The sequence below is a fragment of the Annulohypoxylon maeteangense genome, assembly GCF_022496945.1.
Source record: "Annulohypoxylon maeteangense strain CBS 123835 unplaced genomic scaffold GGS22scaffold_1, whole genome shotgun sequence".
In the NCBI taxonomy this organism is placed as follows: domain Eukaryota; kingdom Fungi; phylum Ascomycota; class Sordariomycetes; order Xylariales; family Hypoxylaceae; genus Annulohypoxylon; species Annulohypoxylon maeteangense.
Genome location: NW_025953248.1, coordinates 630,473 through 651,802, shown reverse-complemented (window position 1 = coordinate 651,802; position 21,330 = coordinate 630,473). Strand labels below are relative to the sequence as shown.

Here is a 21,330-nt window from a genome sequence, read left to right as displayed (position 1 = left end):
TTTCCGCGAATATTTGCATAAGCTTAAGCCATTAGAACTAGAACTAGGTATGTATCATGAGACAAGAACTACTAGGTAACGACGCAGGAAGTATCAGTAGGTAACATCATGTTTATTTAAGAAGTAGGTAATTATCAAGTACGAAGTAGGAAGAACCTCAACCCCCGACTAAACCAGTCAGCAGTCGCCAGCTCTCCCAGACCTCTATCAAGCCCACCCCTATCCATCGCCCCCTCAAAAAACGAAGCCTGAACTCCACGCACGATCCCCCTAAGAATGCAGTCTATTCATATTCCCTCATCCCTCCCATCCCCCATTCCCCTCATAAACATGTATCATAACCCCATACCCCCCTCCATTCCCTCACACATCAAATCCCCACAGCATGACTAAACACCCTCGTAGCAAGCTGCGCCAGCAACCTCGTGCGATCATCCGCCGGCAGATCCTGAAAAACCGCATACACGCTCTTCCCCTTCGCATCACGCACCGCACCAAGCCTATTGCCCGCCACGGCGCCCGCCACGGCTCCAGGCATATTACCCACGATGAAACCAATGACGCTACCACTCGCCGTGCCCAGCATGCTCCAGAACGTGGTATCCCGACGCGTGGCGTCATCGCCCGCCATCCCCTCCTCCCGCAACATCTCCTCGAACACGTCCCCGAACTGCGCGTCCTCCGCCTGCTGCCGCTCTGCGCGCGCTTGCGGCTGTGTGTTCGTGTTGCCTCCCGTGAAGAAGTTCCATGCCCAGGAGTATGCGTTCTGGCCCCCGCCGTTGCCGTTGCCGTTACCGTTGGTGGGCGGGACTGATTCGGCGGGGTCGTCGAACGGGTCTGTGTAGGATCCCCGCCCGCCTCGTCGGCCTCGGTCCGCTTTCCGTGTGTAGTCGTACTCTCGCCGCCGGGTCGGGTCTGACAGCGTGTAGTAGGCGTCGTTCACGAGTTGGAACTTGCGGGTCCGGGCCGCGCGGTCGGGAGAGTTGGCGGACACTCTGTCCGGGTGGGTTTTGAGGGCCGCTCTGGTTGTGGGGGAAGGCTGTTAGTATGGTGGAAATGCTGACACGACTAGGTATTCGTATATATGGGAATGGTTCTGGTAGATTAACTTACCGTTTATAGGCATCGCGGATCTGTTGGGTAGTTGCATTTTCAGAGACCTCGAGGATCCTGTCTGTAGTTTCATCTTATGTTAGTGGGGTTCTTTATAGAGGGAGAGTCATAAGAGCTAGGAAAAGTCTAAGGTGACTAACAATAGTCTGGGGGGGATCTATTGGCCATTTTAATCGTTCAAAGTCGTAATAGCAGGTAGGTAAAGGTACTGAGCCGGCAGTGTAAGGTGAAGGTAAAGAGAAAAGAAATTCTAGGAGCACGAGTCGGTCTGCAAGTCAAAGCATCGTCTTTAATCGGGCTTCATTGGGAGCTCATGAATTGGATAGGTGGATGGTGTATATCCAATAGGGAACGTCATAGATGTGGCGTTCTAGGTGTTTAGCTGGCTAGCGTTTCCTTTTTGGGGTAAGTCACTTCCCTTAAGCTTTGAAGATTTGATAAGCCACGGTGGCTTGATCAGTTCGGTTCCACAAACAGCAAACACAGCACACGCTTGCAGGTTGCAGCTGTTGAACTGCAACTTGCCTAACTTCGTAAACGGTCTAGCCTGGCTGCCTGCTAGTCAAGATTTTTAAGTCTTGGCAAGACCCAGAGACCCGCCTTTAATTGACTTGACCCGCAGGCTCACCTCGGAACCAAACTAATCAAATGGAGACTAGCCCTAAGCCTTAGGGCAGTTTTAGACTACGGCGATCCTCCAGCGGCGGCCAGGGCGGCCAGGGGTGAGCCCAGCCACTTCAATTGTCGGTGAACGGTCGATCCCTCTCTTCTCATTCGCAGTTCCAATCTTTCGCGATGTCTTCGAGTCTTCGTCAGCTGCAATATCTTCACTTTCACACATCCAGACCCGTCTCTCCTGTGGATTAGTCGTGCCTGAGATCCATTCTAGTGTTCGCAGACTGGCTGGTGCGTTTGCAGCGAACGAGAAATCGATCATACCACAGAGAATATAACAAAAGATCGCGTTGATCCTCCCACGATTTGATCTACCGGCCAGCTTTTTTGCTGTGAGATTCTCTTGTTCCTTTTCTTAGCTTCACTTCTCGTCAATCTGCCCCGCTAGGCCGATTGAGAAAAGCTGTGAGACTTGAACTTCAGAACAATTGTTACAAGCTTAAACAAGCTTGAGCAACACAGTTTATATATCTATTTCACATATCTATCTATCTACCCATAGTTTATATATTTACCTCATACAACCAATTCCATCATGGGTCTCCTCGGCGACTGGGACGGCGAGTCCGTCATCTCAAACTCGACCCGCCGCTCGCGCTCCCACCACCACAAGACCTCCAAATCGCGAGACTCGTCGCGCTCTCACAAGAGCAGCAAGAGCAAGCGACACTCAGGACTCGCTGGCTTCTTCGGCGTCGACGGCGGCCACCACAGCAGCAGCCATGGCGACCGCGGCATCGGTGGCAGCCACTACAGCAAGAACAACAGCTCTCGGGGTTCGTTCTTCGGCCTGGGCAACGGCAGCACCCGGAGTTTCTTCAGCCTAGGTGAGCTCACCTCAATCCCCTCCATCCATCTCCATTCATCCCGTACGGTCACCTCGTCAGACCAGCCCCGTTTAAGCACCGAATCAAACGCGCGCACGTGTGGAGGCCTCGAATCTAGAACCCATTGCATTCACCTATCTTCACACGTAGCAGTTCCCGCATACACAATTCCACGCTTCCACTCCATCTTTCCCCCCTTTCCCCTACATATCATACCATACATACCATCACATACACTAGACTATACGCTACAATCAATATATCCCCATGTTATAGCATTAGCACCTATCTATCCATGTATATATCCATAGCTAACCATGCGATCCCCAGGCCGTTCCAACTCCTACTACAAGCGGCAGCCGCGCTCCTCCTTCCTGCAGCGCACCCTCAAGAAGCTCAAGCGTCTCTTGCGCGACCTCATGTACTATGCCAAGCGCCACCCGATCAAGGTCTTCATGCTCGTGATCATGCCCCTCATCACCGGCGGCGCCCTCACCGCGCTCCTAGCCCGCTTCGGCCTACGGCTACCGCCTAGCATCGAGCGGATGCTCGGCATGGCCGCGCGTGCGGGAGGCGGCTCTAGCGTCGGCTTGGTCGGCGAAGCGGTGCGTATGGCTGGTGGTTTAGGCCGCTCGGACAGTGTGTCCGTCGGCCGCGGCCACCATGGCGAGTACCAGTGGGAGCGACGGCACGAGTCCTACGATGAAGGACGGCGTGGCGGCAGTGGCGGGGGTTTCTTCGACGGGATACGGGATTTCTTCTCTTGAATGACCCTCCTCTCCCTAACCCCTACTTTACCTCGCCTTACCTTATCTCGCTTGCCTGTCTATTTACATATCTACTTTCCTGGGTAAAACCAGGGGTTCTCGTATATAGCTAGGAACTCCCGGGAAGTTACGAATGAACTCGTGACGTGCCGGATGAAGGGGTAATGCGGATGGAATGGAATGGATTGGATGGATGGATGGATGAATACCTAGGTATGAATTAACGGATGGCGTCTGAGGGGCGGTCTTTTTTATATTAACGACACGAATTTTCGCTTCTCTTCTCTCTCTTTCTTTGTGTTAAGAAAAAGCCGGGTTACGATTGATGTCTTTTTGCGAAAAGGAGGAGCGAGTTGAAGAAGAATCGATACGATACCCTAATGTTATGTTAGACTTAGATTTAGAAGTCTCATTTCATATGAAAAGATTTTTTTACTAGAAATATCTTGAAAGATGCGTGAGAGGTGAGAAGCGTACGCGGTTTTAATTGAAGGAAGAGGAGCGCGCGAGTGCATTATTAAAAACCAGTCTATCAATGTTCAGGTATTACATAGGTGTATTGCTTTTCCCACTAGGATGATGGGGACGACTCTGCTCGGCTTATTTCCCTTTTCGCTTTTTACCAGTACCACTAGTTGCCTTCTTCTTTGCGGTCGGTTGACCAGGTGAAGACTTCTTGGCCCTGGGTCGCTCAGATTCCGGCGAAGGCGAGGCTACCACAATCTCTCTATTCCCTCCATCGTCACTTGTTGTCTCGTCCTCTTGTTCTTCGTCCCTTCTTGCTCGGCTTCTATGTCTCCTCGGACTGCTCCTAACGGCCGCAGCCCCCTCGGCGTACGGCACGCGCGGACCGGCAGTCTGATATTGGAAGGGATTTTGGGATGACGCGGAAGACGGAGGTCTTCCCGAAGGATCGGAGGCGTGTCGCTGGTTAGGAGGTGCGTTCACGTATTGATAATCGAAAGGTGGAGAATCTCTTATGCGGGATTGAGGACGTTGTGTAGATGATGATGAAGTACCGGAGCGAGGACGGGAACGGCTTGAATTTGGCGGATGAAAACGTCCCATCGGCGGTCCCTGCTCTGTCGATGGTAAAGCTTTGCGGGCCAAGGACTCATTGGAGCCAGAGGGGCCACGTGAAGGAGCATCTAATTGAGAAAGGGGGACGGCGTATCGCTGTTCCTTTTCTTTGCGTTGTTTTCGACTGCCTCCACCTCGTTTCGCTGCCTCAGCTTCAGCTTGTAAGCGTTTCCGTCTACGGTCAAGAGCAGCAAGCTCCTCCTTGTTAAGCTTGACGTCTTGCCTGCCCTTGCTTTGAGCTTTCCGTATCCTTGAAAGAGCCGATTGTACTAAGGCTTCTTCAAGTTCTCTCCTAACAACCTGATTTTCATCGTCGGTATCCTCTTCCTCTTCTGATGTAGCTTGTGTACCCTCCTCTGTTGAATTGCCGTCATCGTCCTCGTCCTCTTCATCCGAATGTTGATAAGCGTAACCATTCCGTGCCTGACCACCACCACCACCCAAATCTATGCCGGTGAACCTAAGCGGGTCACTAGCAAACCGTCTCCCACCATTTTCAGCGCCTTGTGCGTCCGCACCCTCACTATCCAACAACTCCTCGACAACCCTGCGCCCGGTCCCCCATATATCATCCTCCTCCTCTTCATAACCCCTCCTCGGACGCCTCGATGGTCTTCCCCATTGGGGCGCAAATTTGGGAGCTCGCGGCCGACCACCTAGACCGCCTCCCCGGAAAAAGCCTCATCGATAGGCTTATCCATCAAAGAAGCGTGGCCAATGATGACCACGCCACTTGCACCAATCAACCATAGGACAGTGGAGAAAGGTGATGCAATTAGAAATAGAAGACCGCAGGTAACAAGCAAGCCGGTGTACAGCTGCGAAGATGTAGCTTGGAAAGTGCCAATGGTGAGATCTTGTCCGTTGAGTCGGCCAAGTAACCACATGCCACCAACCAGAAGTATGATATCAAAGAGTAGCAGAGGATTTGTGATCAGTGCATAGACACTGAGGAGCACAAATACCAAAGCATAGTTACTCGAGAAGGTGCCCAGGTTGTAATTAACACGCGACTGGACTTCTCCGAAGTTGGCTGGTTTGGACAGACGCTTAAAATCGAGGAATTCGCTGACGGGGCGCATATTGGCGAATCGGCTTGAGAGGGAGGTGTTACGAAAACCTGCGAAGCGGTCCGAAATGTTCAGACGCGACGTCAGGACGTCGAGAGGGATCTGGATACGGGCCATTGTGTCGGATGAGGAGAGTAGTAAGACTCAATGTTGCTGTGTTGTGAAAATGGAATTGTTTTTGTTGATTGATAAGGGATAAGAATCGTGGCTTGTGGCTTAGTGATGCCAATGGTGATGATGGTTGTATCCCAAAGGATAGGTAGAATGAGCTATTTAAGCTTGATGTATTTCGGACTGGACGCGTATAAGTGCCGAAAAAGTCGCGAATGGATTCTCTTGGTATAGGCTTGTATAAATGTCGTTGTGGCGATGATGACTGGATAATTGTGTGCTGCGTAAGGAAGATCTGTTAAAAAAGGCTGAAGGTTAGAACTTGACAAGTAATTTTTAAAATTAGATGCCCAAGTCCATGGATGCACCCACAAATAGGGGGCAGAGCTAGCAGCTTACGTATCTGGCTTTTTCCACCACCAATTGGCTAGCTGAGATTTTAGGCGATACCTAGCAAGTAGGTAGTTACCTAAATGCTCGTATCGAGGAAAAAGCTTGGAAACCCTCAGGTAACAGGATTTCTAGAGAATCTAGAGGATCCAGGAAAGTCCAATAAAAAAACACGTCCGAAAAGGCCAAAGGAAGTGAATATTTCGTATAGTAATTGGTAAAGTAAAAGGCCTTTGTAAAGAATTCTTCTTTTCTGCTTCTTCGTCTTCTTCCCTGGTCGCCCGGAGTAAAAAAAAAAAAAAGAATGACGATCCTCTTTGCGGTCAAAGCCCAGGGGTAATGCCGAACTGCACTATTCCCCCCTGGTCTTTGAGAGTTTCTCGTTTTAGAACGACACTCCCAATGACGCCCTAGGAGTGTCGTGAAACTCTACTTGAGTACGCACGACGGAAAACGTAGAAACCTTCACCATACCTCCATCGGGATTGAAGGAAGATGGTGTTGAGGGTAGGTAGAAAAGAAAAGAAGAAGAGAAGAGAAAAAGAGAAAGAGGAAGCGGAAGGAAGAGGTAAGAAAACTAGGGCTGGCAATGGCTGCTCTTATTACAGATCCGTAAGTATTCTATCTAAGGCGCCACTGTGCACAACGGCAAGACAACATCGATGCGGTGTGAAATCTGGCGGCAGCTAACTGGCGGTAGATCTTGGTGTGGATTCATGGATTGTGGGAAAAGTGGGGGGAATGCTACAAGCTTACCTGCCCCGGACAAGTTGATCCCGGTTAAGCGATCTTATGCACGGACCATATGGATCAAATCTGCAGAAATACCTTGGGCAGGACTTCCTCATCTTCTATCAGCTCTGTAAGACGTCACTTCTCTTCGTTTTCTCCTCCCAATTAATAAACCTTACTTCGAGCTAGAGAGTTGTACGACATATTATTCGAACAAGCACGACCGTGACAACTTCAACTATTATCACATGAAGAAAGAGCTTTGGTCCCTCAGCGATACATATATGCACTCGCAACACCATCAAACAAACTAGCAAGAATCAAGAACGAATATAACTCCAATTGTATTCATATCGTAGCGCGCTCTGCGCCTATTTTACCTCGACTTACACTGATACACCAATCTCAATACTCGCAGACTTGATCCGCAGTTTTTCATGAATTCGAGATGTTCGGTACAACTGCGATCATCACATCATGAACGAACGGTTGCCGTGATGATTTGGTACACGGGTGCCACGCCCTAACTGGGATCGCTCCGAATATGCTATTTTCATCTAACGCTAAGTTCCACGCGAAAACGTGGCCATCCTACTAGCTACGTCAGCGTGCTATTCGTGCTTCCCTTAAGTAGCTTCTGTCTTCACATGGAAGAGGATCGAGAAGTCAGGCAGTTCAGGTTTGCTACAACGTAGCACGAATAATGCCCAGATCGGATATTTCCACGATGATACTTAGAGATTCTCTCCCTGCATCGTCTGCACTTCGACGTTTTTGAAGTGTAGTGGATTCATCGGCAGTTTTTCACCAATAAAAACGGCTAGCTACCACTACGTTGAGTCCCTGTCTCGGATCCGACCCGAGCAAGTGCGGACATGTTTCGGACACATAGTATAAGCATCACTAACCAGACTTTAGTCATATCTAGTAAGGTCCGACTCCCAGTATACCAATGCAAATATCGCTGCTTAGGAGCAGCCAACATATATCAGACTCCAAGTTTAGTTGGAGTAGAAACTGGTCATAAACTACAGGTTTGACTAATTGTGTGCACGCCAATTTTGACCCATAGCGAAAATTTGCTGGGTTTGTGGAGATAATCCTACCTTATAGCCTATCTCATCATCCAAATGTCAACATCTCTGACAGGAGTCTTCAGATAATGCTCAAGCAAATACATGTGATATTTTGCTTTGAACCAGTATCTGCTGAACTATTCACCTATGCGTGTAGGTAGGTAATCAAGCAAACCTGCTGGTTCCGGTGCTCACCCACATGTGCCAAGAGATGAAACCGTACGCCATTCGCAAGTATCAACTCGTATGGTGGAGTAACAAGACGGCATCCAAAACCAATCGTGATACAGAGCTTCACTCGGTAGATTAAGAAGAAACTATGAGATCCGGGCTCGGAGTCTCAGCCCGAAAGAGACATTATCGAGACACACATAGAAACGGTGTATTCGGATGTGGAATTGGGTGAGCACGTGAGGTGCAACAGTAACACTACACTGCGCCCCCTTTCTTCGAAATAGCCTAGAGCTAAGATGAAGCCCGTCATTATGAGAATATAAAACGATGGGTTGTTGAATTAAGAGCGAGTCACTCTCTGGGTATTCATGACCCATTGAAGTCTCGATTTTCGAGTAATTTCTCTACTTCATCTTTGCTCTATCACGGAATACTCCTAACGTACCTAGTTTCCGGTGGTTAGGTAACTATTCAAATCAGTTGATTTACCAACTTATTGCGCATCTCTACTGAACCATATCGTTCGAGTTCTCTTAGCCCGCAGCATCGCTCACATGCTCAGAGTAGAGGAAAAACGGGGGCTTAGGAGACTTTACTCCTCTCTTATGAGTATCATATATCACTAACATTACATCTCAGAGCCTTCTCAGGGATACACAATCCATATTCCAAAAGAATTCGGTTCGCATCTTATCGCGAATACGTTCGAGACATAGTTTCGGCAGTAAGGGGGCATACTGTTTATCTCCGAAAGGCGAAATAAATTGACTAAAATCGGCTTAATTCTTATCCGATCTCTACCTTATTCAAGATATGTTAATCTATACACTGGCGATGTTGGGCCTATGTTTGGAGGTAGTAGTTGCAATTATGCCTACCTTCCACCATACCCTCGTAGCTATCTGGCATAACAACATATGTATGTCACGGATTTAGTAGTGTTCGTAATTCCATACCTATCAAAAAACCAGAGAGGATCTTCATAGTTCACTGTAGAATATGGTCGGACTTTAGGGAGTTAGAAAAATGGCCTACGTTTCTATCCTCTTCTTTCTCTGCATTAAAAACTCAGAGACTTGTCGTCTCTGATGACTATGAGTTGAATACCGGTATATTCCAAGGTTCGAACCAAGACTATTGCGATATATAACCACTTCAACATGGAAACCTCTACCTTTTTTCGAGTTGATGGTATGGTAGCTGTTGTGACTGGTGGCGCTACAGGTAAGGGGTCTCAGACATATTCATAGACCACTAACACTAATAATATCAAGGCATTGGGTTTATGATGGCTAAGGCCCTTGCGGGGGCCGGGGCGAAGAAGGTTTATCTTCTTGGAAGACGAAAGGCCGTCGTGGAGAGCGCAGCAGCTCAAAATCCCATCTTCACCCCCATAGTGTGTGACATTACTTCTAAGGAGTCCTTACAGTCCGCCGTTGACTTGATCACAAATGATGTGGGCTACGTCAACCTACTCGTAGCCAATTCAGGCACAATCGGCCCTACAAAGTCTTTCAACCCGGATCTCACGATACAGGAACTTCGTAAGCATCTGTTTGAGGGAGTGTCCATGGGTGAATTCACCGAAACCTTCCATACCAATGTCACCGCGACGTATTTTACGATGCTGGCTTTTCTAGAGCTGCTTGATGCCGGCAACAAGAATGCCTTGAAAGGAGGGTTTGGAGCGCCAATTGAAGAAGGTAGCAATGTACCCTCTGTCCCAAGTCAGGTCATCATCACGAGCAGCGTATCCGCCTATAGTCGGGATAGAATCTCTCCGCCCGCTTATTCTGGGAGCAAATCGGCCATAACCCATCTGGTCAAACATGCAAGCACCAATCTTGCCAAATATGAGATTAGGGTAAATGCAATGGCACCTGGAAGTAAGTACCGTTACCAACACCTACGAAAATGCTGTGAGAAGTGAAAAATCTGATTTGTTTGACTATTTAGTATTCCCATCCGAGCTAGCTCAAGGTCTACTTGCGGGGAGGGATCCTAGTAAAGAAACACTCGAAAATATGCGATATATACCGTCGAGGCGATTTGGGGGTGAGGAAGAGATGGGGGGTACAGTGTTGTATCTCGCAAGCAGGGCGGGTTCATACTGCAATGGTGTAGTTCTTCTCAATGATGGGGGGAGGCTATCAGTTACCAATTCAGAATATTAGATGTACAGCGAGAATGTAGCCAGTGAATACATTAAAAGGGCTCCTAGGCGAAAACAACAGAGAAGAGAAAAGGGGCAAACAGAGTCGACCACCCCACTTCGACAAGCAATACAAGTATCCAACATCCTCACACAAGAAAACCATTATATTCCCTCAACATGGAGTTCAATTATAAGACCTAACTAGCTACTTCATATGTATGTGGTATCAAAAACGAAAGAAAAAACTAACGACCCCTAAAAGACAACAGGAATAAACAGTAACAGCGTCCCGACCAGCTGCCTTGGCCCCCTTTTTTCGGGCATATATACAAGCCCCCAAATGCAATGCTTATATACCTGGCGAACTCGCCCCGAACCCTTATGTAGTAGGTCTTTATATACTCGAGCAAGTAGGTAATACGTCACCAACCTCACTCACCACTGCCACCACTTCCGCCGTACCAACTCCTCATGCTCAACCGCATCGCTCTCCTTAACAACCTTCATAAAAACAGACTCCATCGTCGCCGCAGAGATCGAATAACTCTCCACGCCCAACGCCTCCTTCTGCTTCTCCAGCGTCTCAATCAAGAACCTCGTGAAATTCTGCGTCGCATGCTCGCGCTTCGACGAAACCCGCACCACCGTCTCACTCTTCCTCATCTTCTCACTCTCCTCCTCATCGCCATAATCGCTCACAGCATGAACCTCCTCAATCCTATCCTCCTCCTCCCCCCCCTCACTCCCCCCACTACTACTCTCCCCACCACCCGACATCCGCCGTCCCGGCACCGCAACATCAGTCGGCACAATAAACCTAACCTGTCCCCCCAAACTCTCCCCCTCAAACCTCACCGCGCCCCCGAAAGTCCTTCTCGCCCAATCCTCCAACGCGCCCATCTCCTCCACCCTCGAAAGCGGCGCGCTGCGCAAGATCAGGTGCACATGATACTCATTCGAGTGCGTCTTCCTCAAAGCCTGCGTCGTCCCCACCGCCAGCACTTTCCTCGCCACAATCGCCGCCCGCGTCGCCAGCGCATCCGCCTCTTCCATCGAGTGCGTCGTGATCAGCACCGAGCGGCCCGGCGCCACGGCTTCGAGGGTCCGCCAGAGGACACGCTTTGACGCGGCGTCCATTGCGGACGAGGGCTCGTCGAGGAGAAGGACTGGAGGATCACCGAGGAGAGCGATTGCGAGACTCAGTTTCCGCATGTTGCCTCCGGAGAGCTTGGATGCGGGTTTGTGCGCGTGCGCGGTTATGCCGACGCGAGACATGACGTAACTGACGGCCCGGTGGGCGTCTTCGACGCCTTTGCACCGCGCGTAGAAGGTTAGGTGTTCCCGCACGGTGAGAAGGTCTAGGGCGTCGAATTGGGGGCAGACTGTTTGCGCATTACATTAATTAGCTCATGTCGGCACAGGCAGGCAGATAGGCGGGCGTGTAAGCCCTAGACAAAGGGGGAGGGGGGTAGGTAGATCTCGGCAAGACCGCGGTGTGGTGGATGTAGGATCTGGTAGCGAGATTGGGGGGTGACGATAAAGGAAGGAGGAAAAGCAATATTGTGCGTGTAGCGTGAAGCTGTATTGGGTAGGGGAAAGTGTAGATCGAAACTTACCTCCGAGGTGGCGTTGCGCGAGGCGCTTGTGGTGCAGCACGTCGACGCCTTCGAGGTAGATCCTGCCGGTGTCGGGTGTGAGATCTCCGCGGATCATGTTGATCATCGTCGTCTTTCCTGCGCCGTTGGGGCCGAGTAGAGCTAAGATCTCGCCTTCCCTCAGTCCGAGAGATACGTCTTCTACAGCTGGCTTGTGTCCGAAGCTCTTGGATACGTGGAGTGCGCGTAGGAGATCGGTCTCCGAGGCTGTGACGCGCGCTGTTTCGGCGTTGACGTCTTCGCGGCCGCCGGCTAGGGTCTTCTCGATGTCACCGGCGCGCGAGGGGGGTGGTGTGGGCTTGGGTTTCTTGACCCAGGCGAAGCTGCCGCCTTCAATCCAGAGCAGAAGCGAGAATAAGCCGATGATTTGTAATATGAGAAGCATAATCGGGCCACCGAACGCATAGATTGAACCTGCGTTCGTAACCATGGTTTGCCCGCGGCATCGCACGATGTACATGTTCAGGCTGATAGCCATGCCACGCATCAGGTTCTGGATCGGGAAAATGAGGCCGAGACCAAAGGCGGTACCGTCGTTGGTCCGCTGGTTGGCACCGTCTGTTCGCTGGACGATCAGGAGTGTGACGATCGAGAGCGCGTACATGATGCCCTGGAATAGGACGTTATAAGCATAAGCCGCGGGTTGCGACCGAGCTAGTAGAGCGATTAGGTAGGCGAAGAGAATGGCAGCGAGTCCGTAGAGTACTTGGATGAACCAGACGTAGCCGATTCCGAACCAGGGAGCTGCGTTGGCGATTAAGGCGGTGCAGCCAGCGCTGATTACTAGGACGAACATGAAATCGAACATCCAGTACGAAAATAGCAGAGGGAATGGTCGGATACCGTTGGAGTATTGGAGAGCTCGTACTTGTGATCGTCGCTCGTACGTCGGGTATAGGGAGAAGAAAGCCGGGTAGAGAGCTTGCAGCAGACAGAAAACAGTGACATAGAATACACTGTCACCACCTTCGGCCTGGTGATAGGATTTGAGATTTGATGTATATCCTGCGATAGTGGTATTGCTTCGGACCTGGTTGACGAGATTCAGGAGACTGGTGGCGCCTGACTGACCGGTCATAGCATCGTGGGCGATAAGCGGGACCGTGTCGTTGCTGAGCCAAATTCCACCACCATTCGAGATATTGTAGGCGTAGTAGTGAATGAATTTCACAAGATTCACCTCAGTATCGATGATGAAAGGTCCTTTACCGACATCGTAGTGGTACGGGTTCGTCTCATCGATCACCTTCATGATAGTGCTGTTGATACCTGGAGGACCAACTGCGAGGACACCCTCGTTGCTAACCCTCATTCGGCTGTCGAATGAATTAAATGAGATTAAGCTGTTGCAGTCGGGGGTCTGGTAACCCTTTAGGAAATCGTTGATGAAATGAGTCGCGACGAGAGGAATCGCAAGGCAGAACAAATACGCCCACCAATTGTTCTTCAGGATCTGAATTCGCTTGATGAAGAGAGCGTTGATTTGTTGCGAGTATGATTTCCACAGAGGCAGTTCACCTTGCGGTGCCTTTACTCTGCTTCGCTCAGATTCGGTGGGTAGAATCTCAAGTGTCTCACCGATAAGAGTGTGAGGTTCCTCCGAGACAGTCAAGAATACATCCTCGATTGTTGGGCCGGTGATGTATAATTCAGAGTCGCTCTCATTCTTAAGAGAAGACAATACGTTCGCAGCGGACCTTGAATCTGGTGTTTGGCAGATAAACCTATCGTGGTGTTCCTTTACTGGGTATTCGATTCTGGAGATATCTTCCGTCTTTGGGATATGAACACGGTAACCGCCTCCGTATTGGTTCTTCAGCAACGTAGGAGTTCCTTGGCATTTTACCTTTCCAAGTGTGACAATGACAATGTGGTCTGATAGGACTTCACACTCATCAAGGAAATGAGTAGTTAAGATCATTGTTCTTCGGGCTCTCTCGCTGAGAATCACGTTCCAGATAGAGCGGCGAGAGAGAGGATCAAGGCCAGAAGTAACTTCATCCATCAAGCAGACAGTAGAGTCACCGATCAACATACAGGCTAGCTGAAGCTTTCGCTTCATACCGCCGCTGAGGTTCTTCGCAAGACTGTGCTTCTTGGCCGCAAGATCGCATTTCTCAATTAGCTGGTCGAGAACAGCCAAATCGTCATCTTTTCCCTTAAGAGTGTTCCAGATTTGAAGATGTTCGTAGACGGTCAACTCATCCCATAACACATTGCGTTGCGGGCAAATACCGATTTGCGAAGGCAATGCGTTAAAGTTCACAGAGCCACCGGTTGGCCTTTCGAATCCAGCAAGCATGTCCAAAGTTGTAGTCTTTCCAGAACCGTTGGGTCCCAACAAACAGGTGATCTGATGCTTCTGAGAAATGAGATCCAAACCATCAACTGCCTTAGTCTTCGGGTCGCGGGCAAAGCAGAAGAGCTTCTTGAACCAGTGAGGCTTGTAAAGCTTTTCTAAACCCGTGGCCTCGATAGCGATGTGGGAGTCTACTGCATCTTGATCCGTGCTAAATGTGCGGCGCTTGCGGTTGTTGCCATGCTTGAAGCGCTCGAGAAGAACGGTGCAGCCTGTGTACACGACGATCTGAGCAGCCAAGAGAATCCAGAGCCAGTAGGGTCCGACGATGTTGGTCCAGTTCGTTCCCTTTCCGTTACCGGTATCCAAGAGAGCTTTCGGAATTGCCTCCATAAAGTTGATTCGAATTCCAGCAACTTCGGCCTTAGCGATGAAATCGAAGAAGTAGATGAAGTTCATGCTAGGGAAGAAGAGAGAGCAGGAAACGACCTGAGCTAGAGGGGGAGGGTTTGCCGCGGAGTTTTCCGAGAAGGCGGCCAAGATTGCCAACAGCCAAGGCATCAAAGAATTGTAAAGACTGGCGACGTTCGAATGCTTGAAATACGCTGTGTTGTACGCTGTAGTACTAATCGTCGCCCAACCAGTTAAGATCTGCCACCAAATCGTAACGGCTACACTCTGGCCAGGGAAAAGGAGGTACCAGTACACTAATAAATGTCAGCGATAAAATCAGGAAAAATCAATATCATGCGGGTATAACTTACGGACTCCCATAATAATCCAGAGTGGCAAGTACAGGACGTAAAAGAAGAGCACATAACTGAGAACTCTCGGCCCGGCGACTCCACCGCCCATAGCGTCAATCAGAGCCGACATACCAGTTTCACGCTCAGAAGCGATCATGCTAGTAAGGTGCTGGCAAACCGGAATGTATGTCACATAGTAGATGAAGGATAGGAGATACAACGATAGGGCGATGTAAGTCTTCCTCGAGTACTCATCTTTCTGCTCCTGTGTCACGTACGTGTACGGCAAGAACGCCGGGCTGACTGTCAAGTTAAGCATCGCGTTCTCGACGGCAGATTGAAGAGGTAAGTAAACTTGATCCGTAGAACTCTTGCTGTCAAATACGTTGAAAGCCACGGAGTCGAGAGCTGGATCCGTCCTGATGGTGTAGTTCCATGCTGCGTTTTCACGCCCACTGAAAGGAGAGTCGTTGAAGACGACAACGGCAAAGCAAGGAGAGTTTCCGTGGTAGTCAACCGGGCAAGTCATGTCGATGTCGTTCGGGTCGGTGAGATGAATTAACTTATTCGAATCGAGAGGACTGGTGATCTTGTCGAGAGTAGACTGAAAGTCGGATCCAAGGCCAGGCCCCTGAACCAAGACGAGAGGTTTCGAGCTCGCCGCCATGCTGTCGGCGAGAGTGGGGATAGGGTGAGGGTCGCCAACTCCATATCTGTTATCGTCTTTGACGAAGTTTTGGATTTCGAGTAAGAGTACCTGAAGAATCAGGGGGAAGACGAGAGATCGCAGGATAGTCGAGAACCATTTTCGATAAACGGCTATGATGATGTTCTTCTTCGTTAAGGCCCAGGTTTGGCGCCAGAAGGACGGAATTTCCATGTCAGTGAGGGACCTCATGATGGCGACTTGAGATAGACCTATGTCTATGCCATATGAGAGATACCTAGACTACCGATACCACAGCACGAGTCACTCTTTGTCGTTGACTATGACTATGATTGACTATGATATTCAGTACCCAGGAAGAGTAGATAATTGGATCTTGAAGATGCGACTGAGATCGTAATATAAGATCGGCCATGCCGTTACCTAAGTATGGTAACTGTCCCTACGATGATCTATCATACCATGGCCACACGGTATCTCTACGGGAATATTACCCATGCTCGATGATTGCATGTTGCAGCTATACAGAGCGGACAAATGAGCCTTGTCCAATCCCCCGTCTACAATAATATCATTCTTTTACGCCTTCGAGAAGACCGCCATTCCTCATCAGCGGCGCAGGTCTTGGAAGACCATAAGACGCTATTCCAGTATAGGAAATGTTTCCTAATCGGGTAATGAACAGGGGTCGAGTGAAACAGCGTAGATGGACGGATTCGGTAAATATTCGATATGGTGTGAGTGGGACCCGGGGATGGAAGACGCTATGGGGTTGGACGACCTCAGCATCTTGGTGTGGTACCAGGTAGCAGAATTTTTTATAGAACGACATCACATGGAACCTGGGGATTCGGCTATTGTCGTAATACTAAGAAAACCAGGATGCGTGCACATAAGCTTAATGGCCCCCTGCTACCACAATTGGAGCAGGAAATTTTGGACCAATAACTGATGGCGGAGGAGAGTTGAGAGGGCGTTGATCGATCCCAATTGCTACTAGCGGGCGTCGGGTGAGGTAGTCGAAACCGGTAGTCTATTTTGACGATCCCCCGTGTGATAGCTTAAAGTCTGCAGGATCCTGCCGGCTTCAAAAGCAAGCACTTCATACCCATTTTGCAATAGAGCAAGGCGGGGAGAATGAGATGCTGCCTGGTTCTTTTTTGATACCTTACTAAGCCTCAGTCCAAGTTGGATTATACTTCTCGTCTATTCAAGAGTTAGCGACTCTTGCGTAATACTAATTTCGAAAACATGGGACAAATGAGCCAAGGGAGCCAGCCACATGGATTAAAATCTGTCCTACATATAGCAAGTTAAAAGTAGCAATGCTGTAGGGATATACATGGTAAAGAACCGGGACCGTAAGCGCTACTCACATAAGAAGCAATTTTCATATGTAGGTTAATATTGGGCTGAACCAGGCTATTGCCTATTGAGCTTTTCAAGATATATCGTTCCATCGCAGTTTGATGTGAACTATAAGTCCACGGTATATAACCGATAGCTTGATTTATGTCAATCATAGGAGTTGATCTGAAACTTGAACTTTTAAAAATAGTATATTTCTTTCGTCGTTCATATCGATTGCATCTAACGATACCATGATACGATCTTTGTCAACAGATCCAATGTTGGCCGCCTCCGAACAAATTCGGAGATGGTTGACCTCGAGGTAGGGATCCAGAAATGCTGATCCTGTCAGAATGCCCACAAACTTCGTGCTTATAACGCTTGAGCATACCTACATATGTACCTACACTCTATGGAAATACGCTACAGCCAATCCAAGATCCGCAAACGGACTTGGCCTCAGCCACTCTATGTGAGTACATGTACTACTCGTATGTTTACGTGGACCTAAGACTGAAGTTAGTAATTGATCGATGTATGAACAAAATGCTTCGCAAATTAAAAAAAAAATTGGAATGTGTTCAGGTAAATCCAATCGTTCAAATCAAAGTCAATTGACTCAAATACAATCTAGCATAAAAAATTGGTGTTGTCATCATAACAAGATATTCCATACTCATATATAGAAGAAATCATGAACTTACCAACTAGTTGATGTGCTTCAAGCACAACGATCCGACAATATCCATTGTAGGTCAGCTCGATTCAGAGCACGCTTTTGATCCTCAGTACGAGAGCATTGGTGTCCATACGAAGACGCGCTTGGAATTGGTGACGTCCTTATGCTGTTAGTCTTCGCCGATGGGTGGAATTGTGGGTTGCACAGTAGCCTACTCACCATTTCTATGGCATCGCGCTTGATAAGTGATTGTGTTGTAGTGTACACATATTATTACTTATTTGAACATTGACCCTACAGTCTTAGAATCGATCTTCAGGTTTCTTCCACCCTGCCATTCGGGAAACTTCTCCGATGACCGTGAGTACATTATCAACTATTAATTTTACCATGCCCTGACGTTTATTCTTCCCATCGTCACGAGAGGATTGTTCGGAACCGATAGTAGGTAACACATTATCGCTAGCCGAGAGACTGACAAATAAGGCAAAGGGTATAAGCCATACGCACAACCCGAAATAGGAGGCTATTTCAGTAAAGCTTGGTATATCCGGCTGATCGTAGACGGATGACATCCGCGAATAGGACTTGTGTTGCGCATCGGAAAAGTGTTGAAACCAAAAGTAATGGTTGACAAGGACCAAAACTATTTGATATTGTCAGCAACTTTGTCCATTCGCCACGATCGAATCAATGCTAGCAACATACCACAAGAAGCAATAAACAAGGGATCTGATAGCTTCACAAACGGGAAGCGTCGCATATTACCCAGATATATCAAATGTGATGCGACGCCCATCAAGGTAAAAATAAATGGGAAGCCATCGATAACACATAGTATGATTTGAAGAGCAATGACGGAGTAGATGAGTTTCGTAAGAAGTCGTTTCGCGATGACGGTATGTTCCTCGACGAGTTCTGAGAGATAGTATAGACCGGAAGCTGTAGAAGTCGTATGTTAGCAATTCGAGTTTCCAAATTCCTATATCCCCGAATAGGAAGTTAAAGGCTTATAGAGTATAATAAGAGTATGTACCTATAGCCAAGGTCAAGAAGCAAAAGCCCACGATGGAGCCGAGGTAACCGACAAGAGGTAAAATCCACATGTTGACAATGACAACGCAGCAACTATGATGATCCTGATGATCTCATCATATGTACAGTATGGGAAATGCGAAATGAGAAATGAATGTGGTTGCTGTTTAAGGGTAGCATTTTTCGATAAGCTGAGTTTTGCCCTTTGATCGAAATTGCATCGACCCAAGCGACGCGACTGAAAGCGTGGCCTTCCGCATTTGACGGCGGGAACGGTAATTAGATTACCCTATTTCTCCTATTGGCTCGATTCGTCAAATCGATCTAGGTCTAGTATGTACACATGTACTTAGGTACTCAGGTACTAGGTACACAAATACTTTTGACCCTCCAAAAGCCGAAGATTTCCCATAGCAACACAGTGATAACGATAAGAATATATGTCCCCACAGAAAAGCTCATTATCGCATCACAAGCAATTGGAAAATGCGATTCCATTATCCAATACCGACACTACTAAACCACCAAATAAGTACAAATCAGATATCACATCCCAAAAGCACAATTTAGTCTCCCATGATATCTATATAAGATCAGACTGAACACTCTTCAATTGACAATCCAACAACTTCATCATGTCGCGGCCAGAGGACACACTGTACGTACCCCTCTAACCCCCACCATCGAAATCTATCTAACCACCACCCCCAAGGTCCGCGGACGTCCACTACAATGACTCCGAAGCGCGCAAATACACCACCTCCTCACGAATCCAAAACATCCAAGCCTCAATGACCCAGCGCGCCCTCGAGCTCCTCGACCTCTCCACGCCCTCCCTAATCCTCGACGTCGGCTGCGGCAGCGGTCTCTCCGGCGAAATCCTCTCCTCAACACCCGCCGACGAAGGCGGTCCACACGTCTGGATCGGCATGGACGTGTCAGCCTCAATGCTCGACGTCGCACTACAGCGCGACGTCGAAGGCGACCTGATGCTCGCGGACATCGGACAGGGCGTGCCGTTCCGGGCGGGCACGTTCGACGCCGCGATCAGCATCAGCGCGATCCAGTGGCTGTGCAATGCGGAGACGAGCGACGTGTCGCCGCAGGGCCGACTGTCGCGGTTTTTCAACGGGCTGTATGCGAGTTTGAAGAGGGGCGGGAGAGCGGTTTGTCAGTTCTACCCGAAGAACGACGAGCAGAAGCGCATGATCACCGGGGCGGCGGTGAAGGCGGGGTTCGGGGCGGGGCTGCTGGAGGATGATCCCGAGACGAAGAATGTGAAGGTGTATCTGGTTCTGACGGTTGGTGGGGGGAATTTGGAGGGGAATGGGGGCGATATTACGGGTGTGGTTAGGGGGATGGATGGCGTGGATGTGCTGGATTCAAGACATGGGAATAAGAGTGGGAAGGGGGAGATTAAGAAGGGGAGTAAGGCGTGGATTGTGAAGAAGAAGGAGCAGATGGAACGGAAGGGTAAGGTTGTTAAGGCTACGTCTAAGTACACCGGACGCAAGAGACGGATTGCTTTCTAGACTTGAGGCGATACCCTTGTTGCATTGCACGGCGCCGTGGAGTTCTAGGTTTGAGGTGTATTAGGAAATACATTGACTTTTCTGACAGATATCAAGAGATGTCTTCCCGCTGGTATCCTCCATTGCTATTTCGATATTCGTTCGATATTGAAGATGCCTTTAGTAGAAGGAGTGCGCTATGGTCCACCAATATCAACGCCCCTTCAATCCGTCCACATACTTCTTAACCTCAGCAAGGCGATCCGATATCACCTCCTCACTCCACTTCGCATACTTGTTATAATTCTGAACTATAGCTTCGTGATCCTTGTCTCCTTCTTTCTTACAGGCCGCAATCTCTTGGTCGAGTGTTTCGCATATGAGAAGCAGCCGCTTGTGCATTTTCTGAAGATGCTTCAAGTGCTCCGCTGGTCCTCCATCTCCAAGCTTGGAGTCGATATACCGACTGTAGATGCCTTTGTGCCAGTTTTCTAGGGATATGCCATCTTTGGGGCGTTCTACCGTTGGATGATCGTGTTCGTCCCACGCTGGAATAGACCCTTTTGCGGTGAACGAGGAAGGAGGAGTTGGTTGCCTGTATATTGTAGTGGTAGAGAATCGACTGACTTTGTTTATACGGTTCAGATTGTTTGGTGTGGAGAGTGTAACTAGGTTTTTGATAACCAACCCGAAGCGAAGAAGTCGATTCATCTTGTCTATGGTGATGATTTTGGAAGTCGAGTAAACAAGACAGTACACGACGAGACTTCTATGGTTTGTAAGTTGCGGTCTACAATATCTATCCCACCTAATACTTATAAGACAAAATTTCTAGCTCCTAATCACAAGCTTGGTATCTAAGTTTACACCTTGAAGCGCCTCACTTGAATCAGAAGACCTCGACAAACTTTATCATAAGTCTTGCTTACAACACTAGTGATATTATGTTACTTTGAATGATTAAACTTGGTAAAAGTCGTCATATTTGTAGTGAAATTCCAATCTGACATAAATCTTGTAGTGTTTTCTAGAATTATGGTTTTATAAAAAATATAGCACAGAAGATTTATACTACGACAGGTCCCGAATTGCACCTTACTTACCTAGGAAAGGTAGGTAAATAATAGTTTCAAGATTGATATTTAGGTAGATGGGTATTATGTGAGAACGTGTGGAATCTATATTAAGCTGTCCCGTTCCTTCTAGAACACCTTGGTA

At 48.7% G+C, this 21,330-nt stretch overlaps 8 protein-coding genes across 8 annotated transcripts; 3 read left to right on the top strand and 5 right to left on the bottom strand.

Annotated features, from left to right (window-relative positions):
- Positions 1-36: 36 nt before the first annotated feature.
- On the bottom strand, positions 37-1,620 carry GGS22DRAFT_148841 (DnaJ-domain-containing protein). Its single transcript, XM_047959046.1, has 3 exons — positions 1,254-1,620; positions 1,114-1,174; positions 37-1,022 (listed from the first exon to the last, which is right to left on the bottom strand). The coding sequence occupies exons 1-3, from the start codon at positions 1,279-1,281 to the stop codon at positions 371-373; spliced, it is 741 nt and encodes a 246-aa protein (XP_047823496.1). The 5' UTR covers positions 1,282-1,620; the 3' UTR covers positions 37-370.
- A 703-nt stretch (positions 1,621-2,323) lies between these two features.
- On the top strand, positions 2,324-3,382 carry GGS22DRAFT_183005 (uncharacterized protein; the record flags this gene model as incomplete). Its single annotated transcript, XM_047964040.1, has 2 exons — positions 2,324-2,615; positions 2,946-3,382. The coding sequence occupies 2 exons, from the start codon at positions 2,324-2,326 to the stop codon at positions 3,380-3,382; spliced, it is 729 nt and encodes a 242-aa protein (XP_047823495.1).
- A 462-nt stretch (positions 3,383-3,844) lies between these two features.
- Positions 3,845-5,649, bottom strand: GGS22DRAFT_194056 (PRA1 family protein-domain-containing protein; the record flags this gene model as incomplete). The annotated part of the gene is made up of 2 exons (XM_047965451.1): positions 3,845-5,142; positions 5,202-5,649. 2 exons carry the CDS (start codon positions 5,647-5,649, stop codon positions 3,983-3,985), a joined length of 1,608 nt encoding a protein of 535 aa, XP_047823494.1. The 3' UTR covers positions 3,845-3,982.
- Positions 5,650-9,175: 3,526 nt separating this feature from the next.
- GGS22DRAFT_183003 (NAD(P)-binding protein) lies at positions 9,176-10,189 on the top strand (the record flags this gene model as incomplete). The annotated part of the gene is made up of 3 exons (XM_047964039.1): positions 9,176-9,239; positions 9,290-9,901; positions 9,972-10,189. 3 exons carry the CDS (start codon positions 9,176-9,178, stop codon positions 10,187-10,189), a joined length of 894 nt encoding a protein of 297 aa, XP_047823493.1.
- Positions 10,190-10,340: 151 nt separating this feature from the next.
- Positions 10,341-15,938, bottom strand: GGS22DRAFT_2345 (uncharacterized protein). Its single transcript, XM_047966564.1, has 3 exons — positions 14,889-15,938; positions 11,787-14,831; positions 10,341-11,552 (listed from the first exon to the last, which is right to left on the bottom strand). The coding sequence occupies exons 1-3, from the start codon at positions 15,766-15,768 to the stop codon at positions 10,606-10,608; spliced, it is 4,872 nt and encodes a 1,623-aa protein (XP_047823492.1). The 5' UTR covers positions 15,769-15,938; the 3' UTR covers positions 10,341-10,605.
- Positions 15,939-17,863: 1,925 nt separating this feature from the next.
- Positions 17,864-18,805, bottom strand: GGS22DRAFT_2341 (transmembrane adaptor Erv26). Its single transcript, XM_047966562.1, has 3 exons — positions 18,603-18,805; positions 18,275-18,508; positions 17,864-18,212 (listed from the first exon to the last, which is right to left on the bottom strand). Exons 1-3 carry the CDS (start codon positions 18,670-18,672, stop codon positions 17,869-17,871), a joined length of 648 nt encoding a protein of 215 aa, XP_047823491.1. The 5' UTR covers positions 18,673-18,805; the 3' UTR covers positions 17,864-17,868.
- A 284-nt stretch (positions 18,806-19,089) lies between these two features.
- On the top strand, positions 19,090-20,318 carry GGS22DRAFT_194054 (S-adenosyl-L-methionine-dependent methyltransferase). The gene is made up of 2 exons (XM_047965450.1): positions 19,090-19,259; positions 19,314-20,318. The coding sequence occupies exons 1-2, from the start codon at positions 19,237-19,239 to the stop codon at positions 20,131-20,133; spliced, it is 843 nt and encodes a 280-aa protein (XP_047823490.1). The 5' UTR covers positions 19,090-19,236; the 3' UTR covers positions 20,134-20,318.
- A 2-nt stretch (positions 20,319-20,320) lies between these two features.
- GGS22DRAFT_194050 (uncharacterized protein) lies at positions 20,321-20,823 on the bottom strand (the record flags this gene model as incomplete). Its single annotated transcript, XM_047965449.1, has 1 exon — positions 20,321-20,823. The coding sequence occupies one exon, from the start codon at positions 20,821-20,823 to the stop codon at positions 20,326-20,328; it is 498 nt and encodes a 165-aa protein (XP_047823489.1). The 3' UTR covers positions 20,321-20,325.
- Between the last annotated feature and the right edge of the window lie 507 nt (positions 20,824-21,330).

Bases quoted from the DNA above. Each gene is read 5' to 3' on its own strand.
- GGS22DRAFT_194054 (XM_047965450.1), top strand. From the start codon at position 19,237: ATGTCGCGGCCAGAGGACACACT. The intron at 19,260-19,313 runs GTACGTACCCCT...ACCACCCCCAAG, and splicing joins TCGCGGCCAGAGGACACACT to GTCCGCGGACGTCCACTACA.
- GGS22DRAFT_2341 (XM_047966562.1), bottom strand. From the start codon at position 18,672: ATGTGGATTTTACCTCTTGTCGGTTACCTCGGCTCCATCGTGGGCTTT. The intron at 18,509-18,602 runs GTACATACTCTT...CGACTTCTACAG, and splicing joins CTTCTTGACCTTGGCTATAG to CTTCCGGTCTATACTATCTC. The intron at 18,213-18,274 runs GTATGTTGCTAG...AATATCAAATAG, and splicing joins CTTGTTTATTGCTTCTTGTG to TTTTGGTCCTTGTCAACCAT.
- GGS22DRAFT_2345 (XM_047966564.1), bottom strand. From the start codon at position 15,768: ATGAGGTCCCTCACTGACATGGAAATTCCGTCCTTCTGGCGCCAAACC. The intron at 14,832-14,888 runs GTAAGTTATACC...GACATTTATTAG, and splicing joins CTGGATTATTATGGGAGTCC to TGTACTGGTACCTCCTTTTC. The intron at 11,553-11,786 runs GTAAGTTTCGAT...ATGCGCAAACAG, and splicing joins CGCGCAACGCCACCTCGGAG to TCTGCCCCCAATTCGACGCC.
- GGS22DRAFT_148841 (XM_047959046.1), bottom strand. From the start codon at position 1,281: ATGGCCAATAGATCCCCCCCAGACTATT. The intron at 1,175-1,253 runs GTTAGTCACCTT...ATGAAACTACAG, and splicing joins TAGATCCCCCCCAGACTATT to ACAGGATCCTCGAGGTCTCT. The intron at 1,023-1,113 runs GTAAGTTAATCT...CCCCACAACCAG, and splicing joins ATCCGCGATGCCTATAAACG to AGCGGCCCTCAAAACCCACC.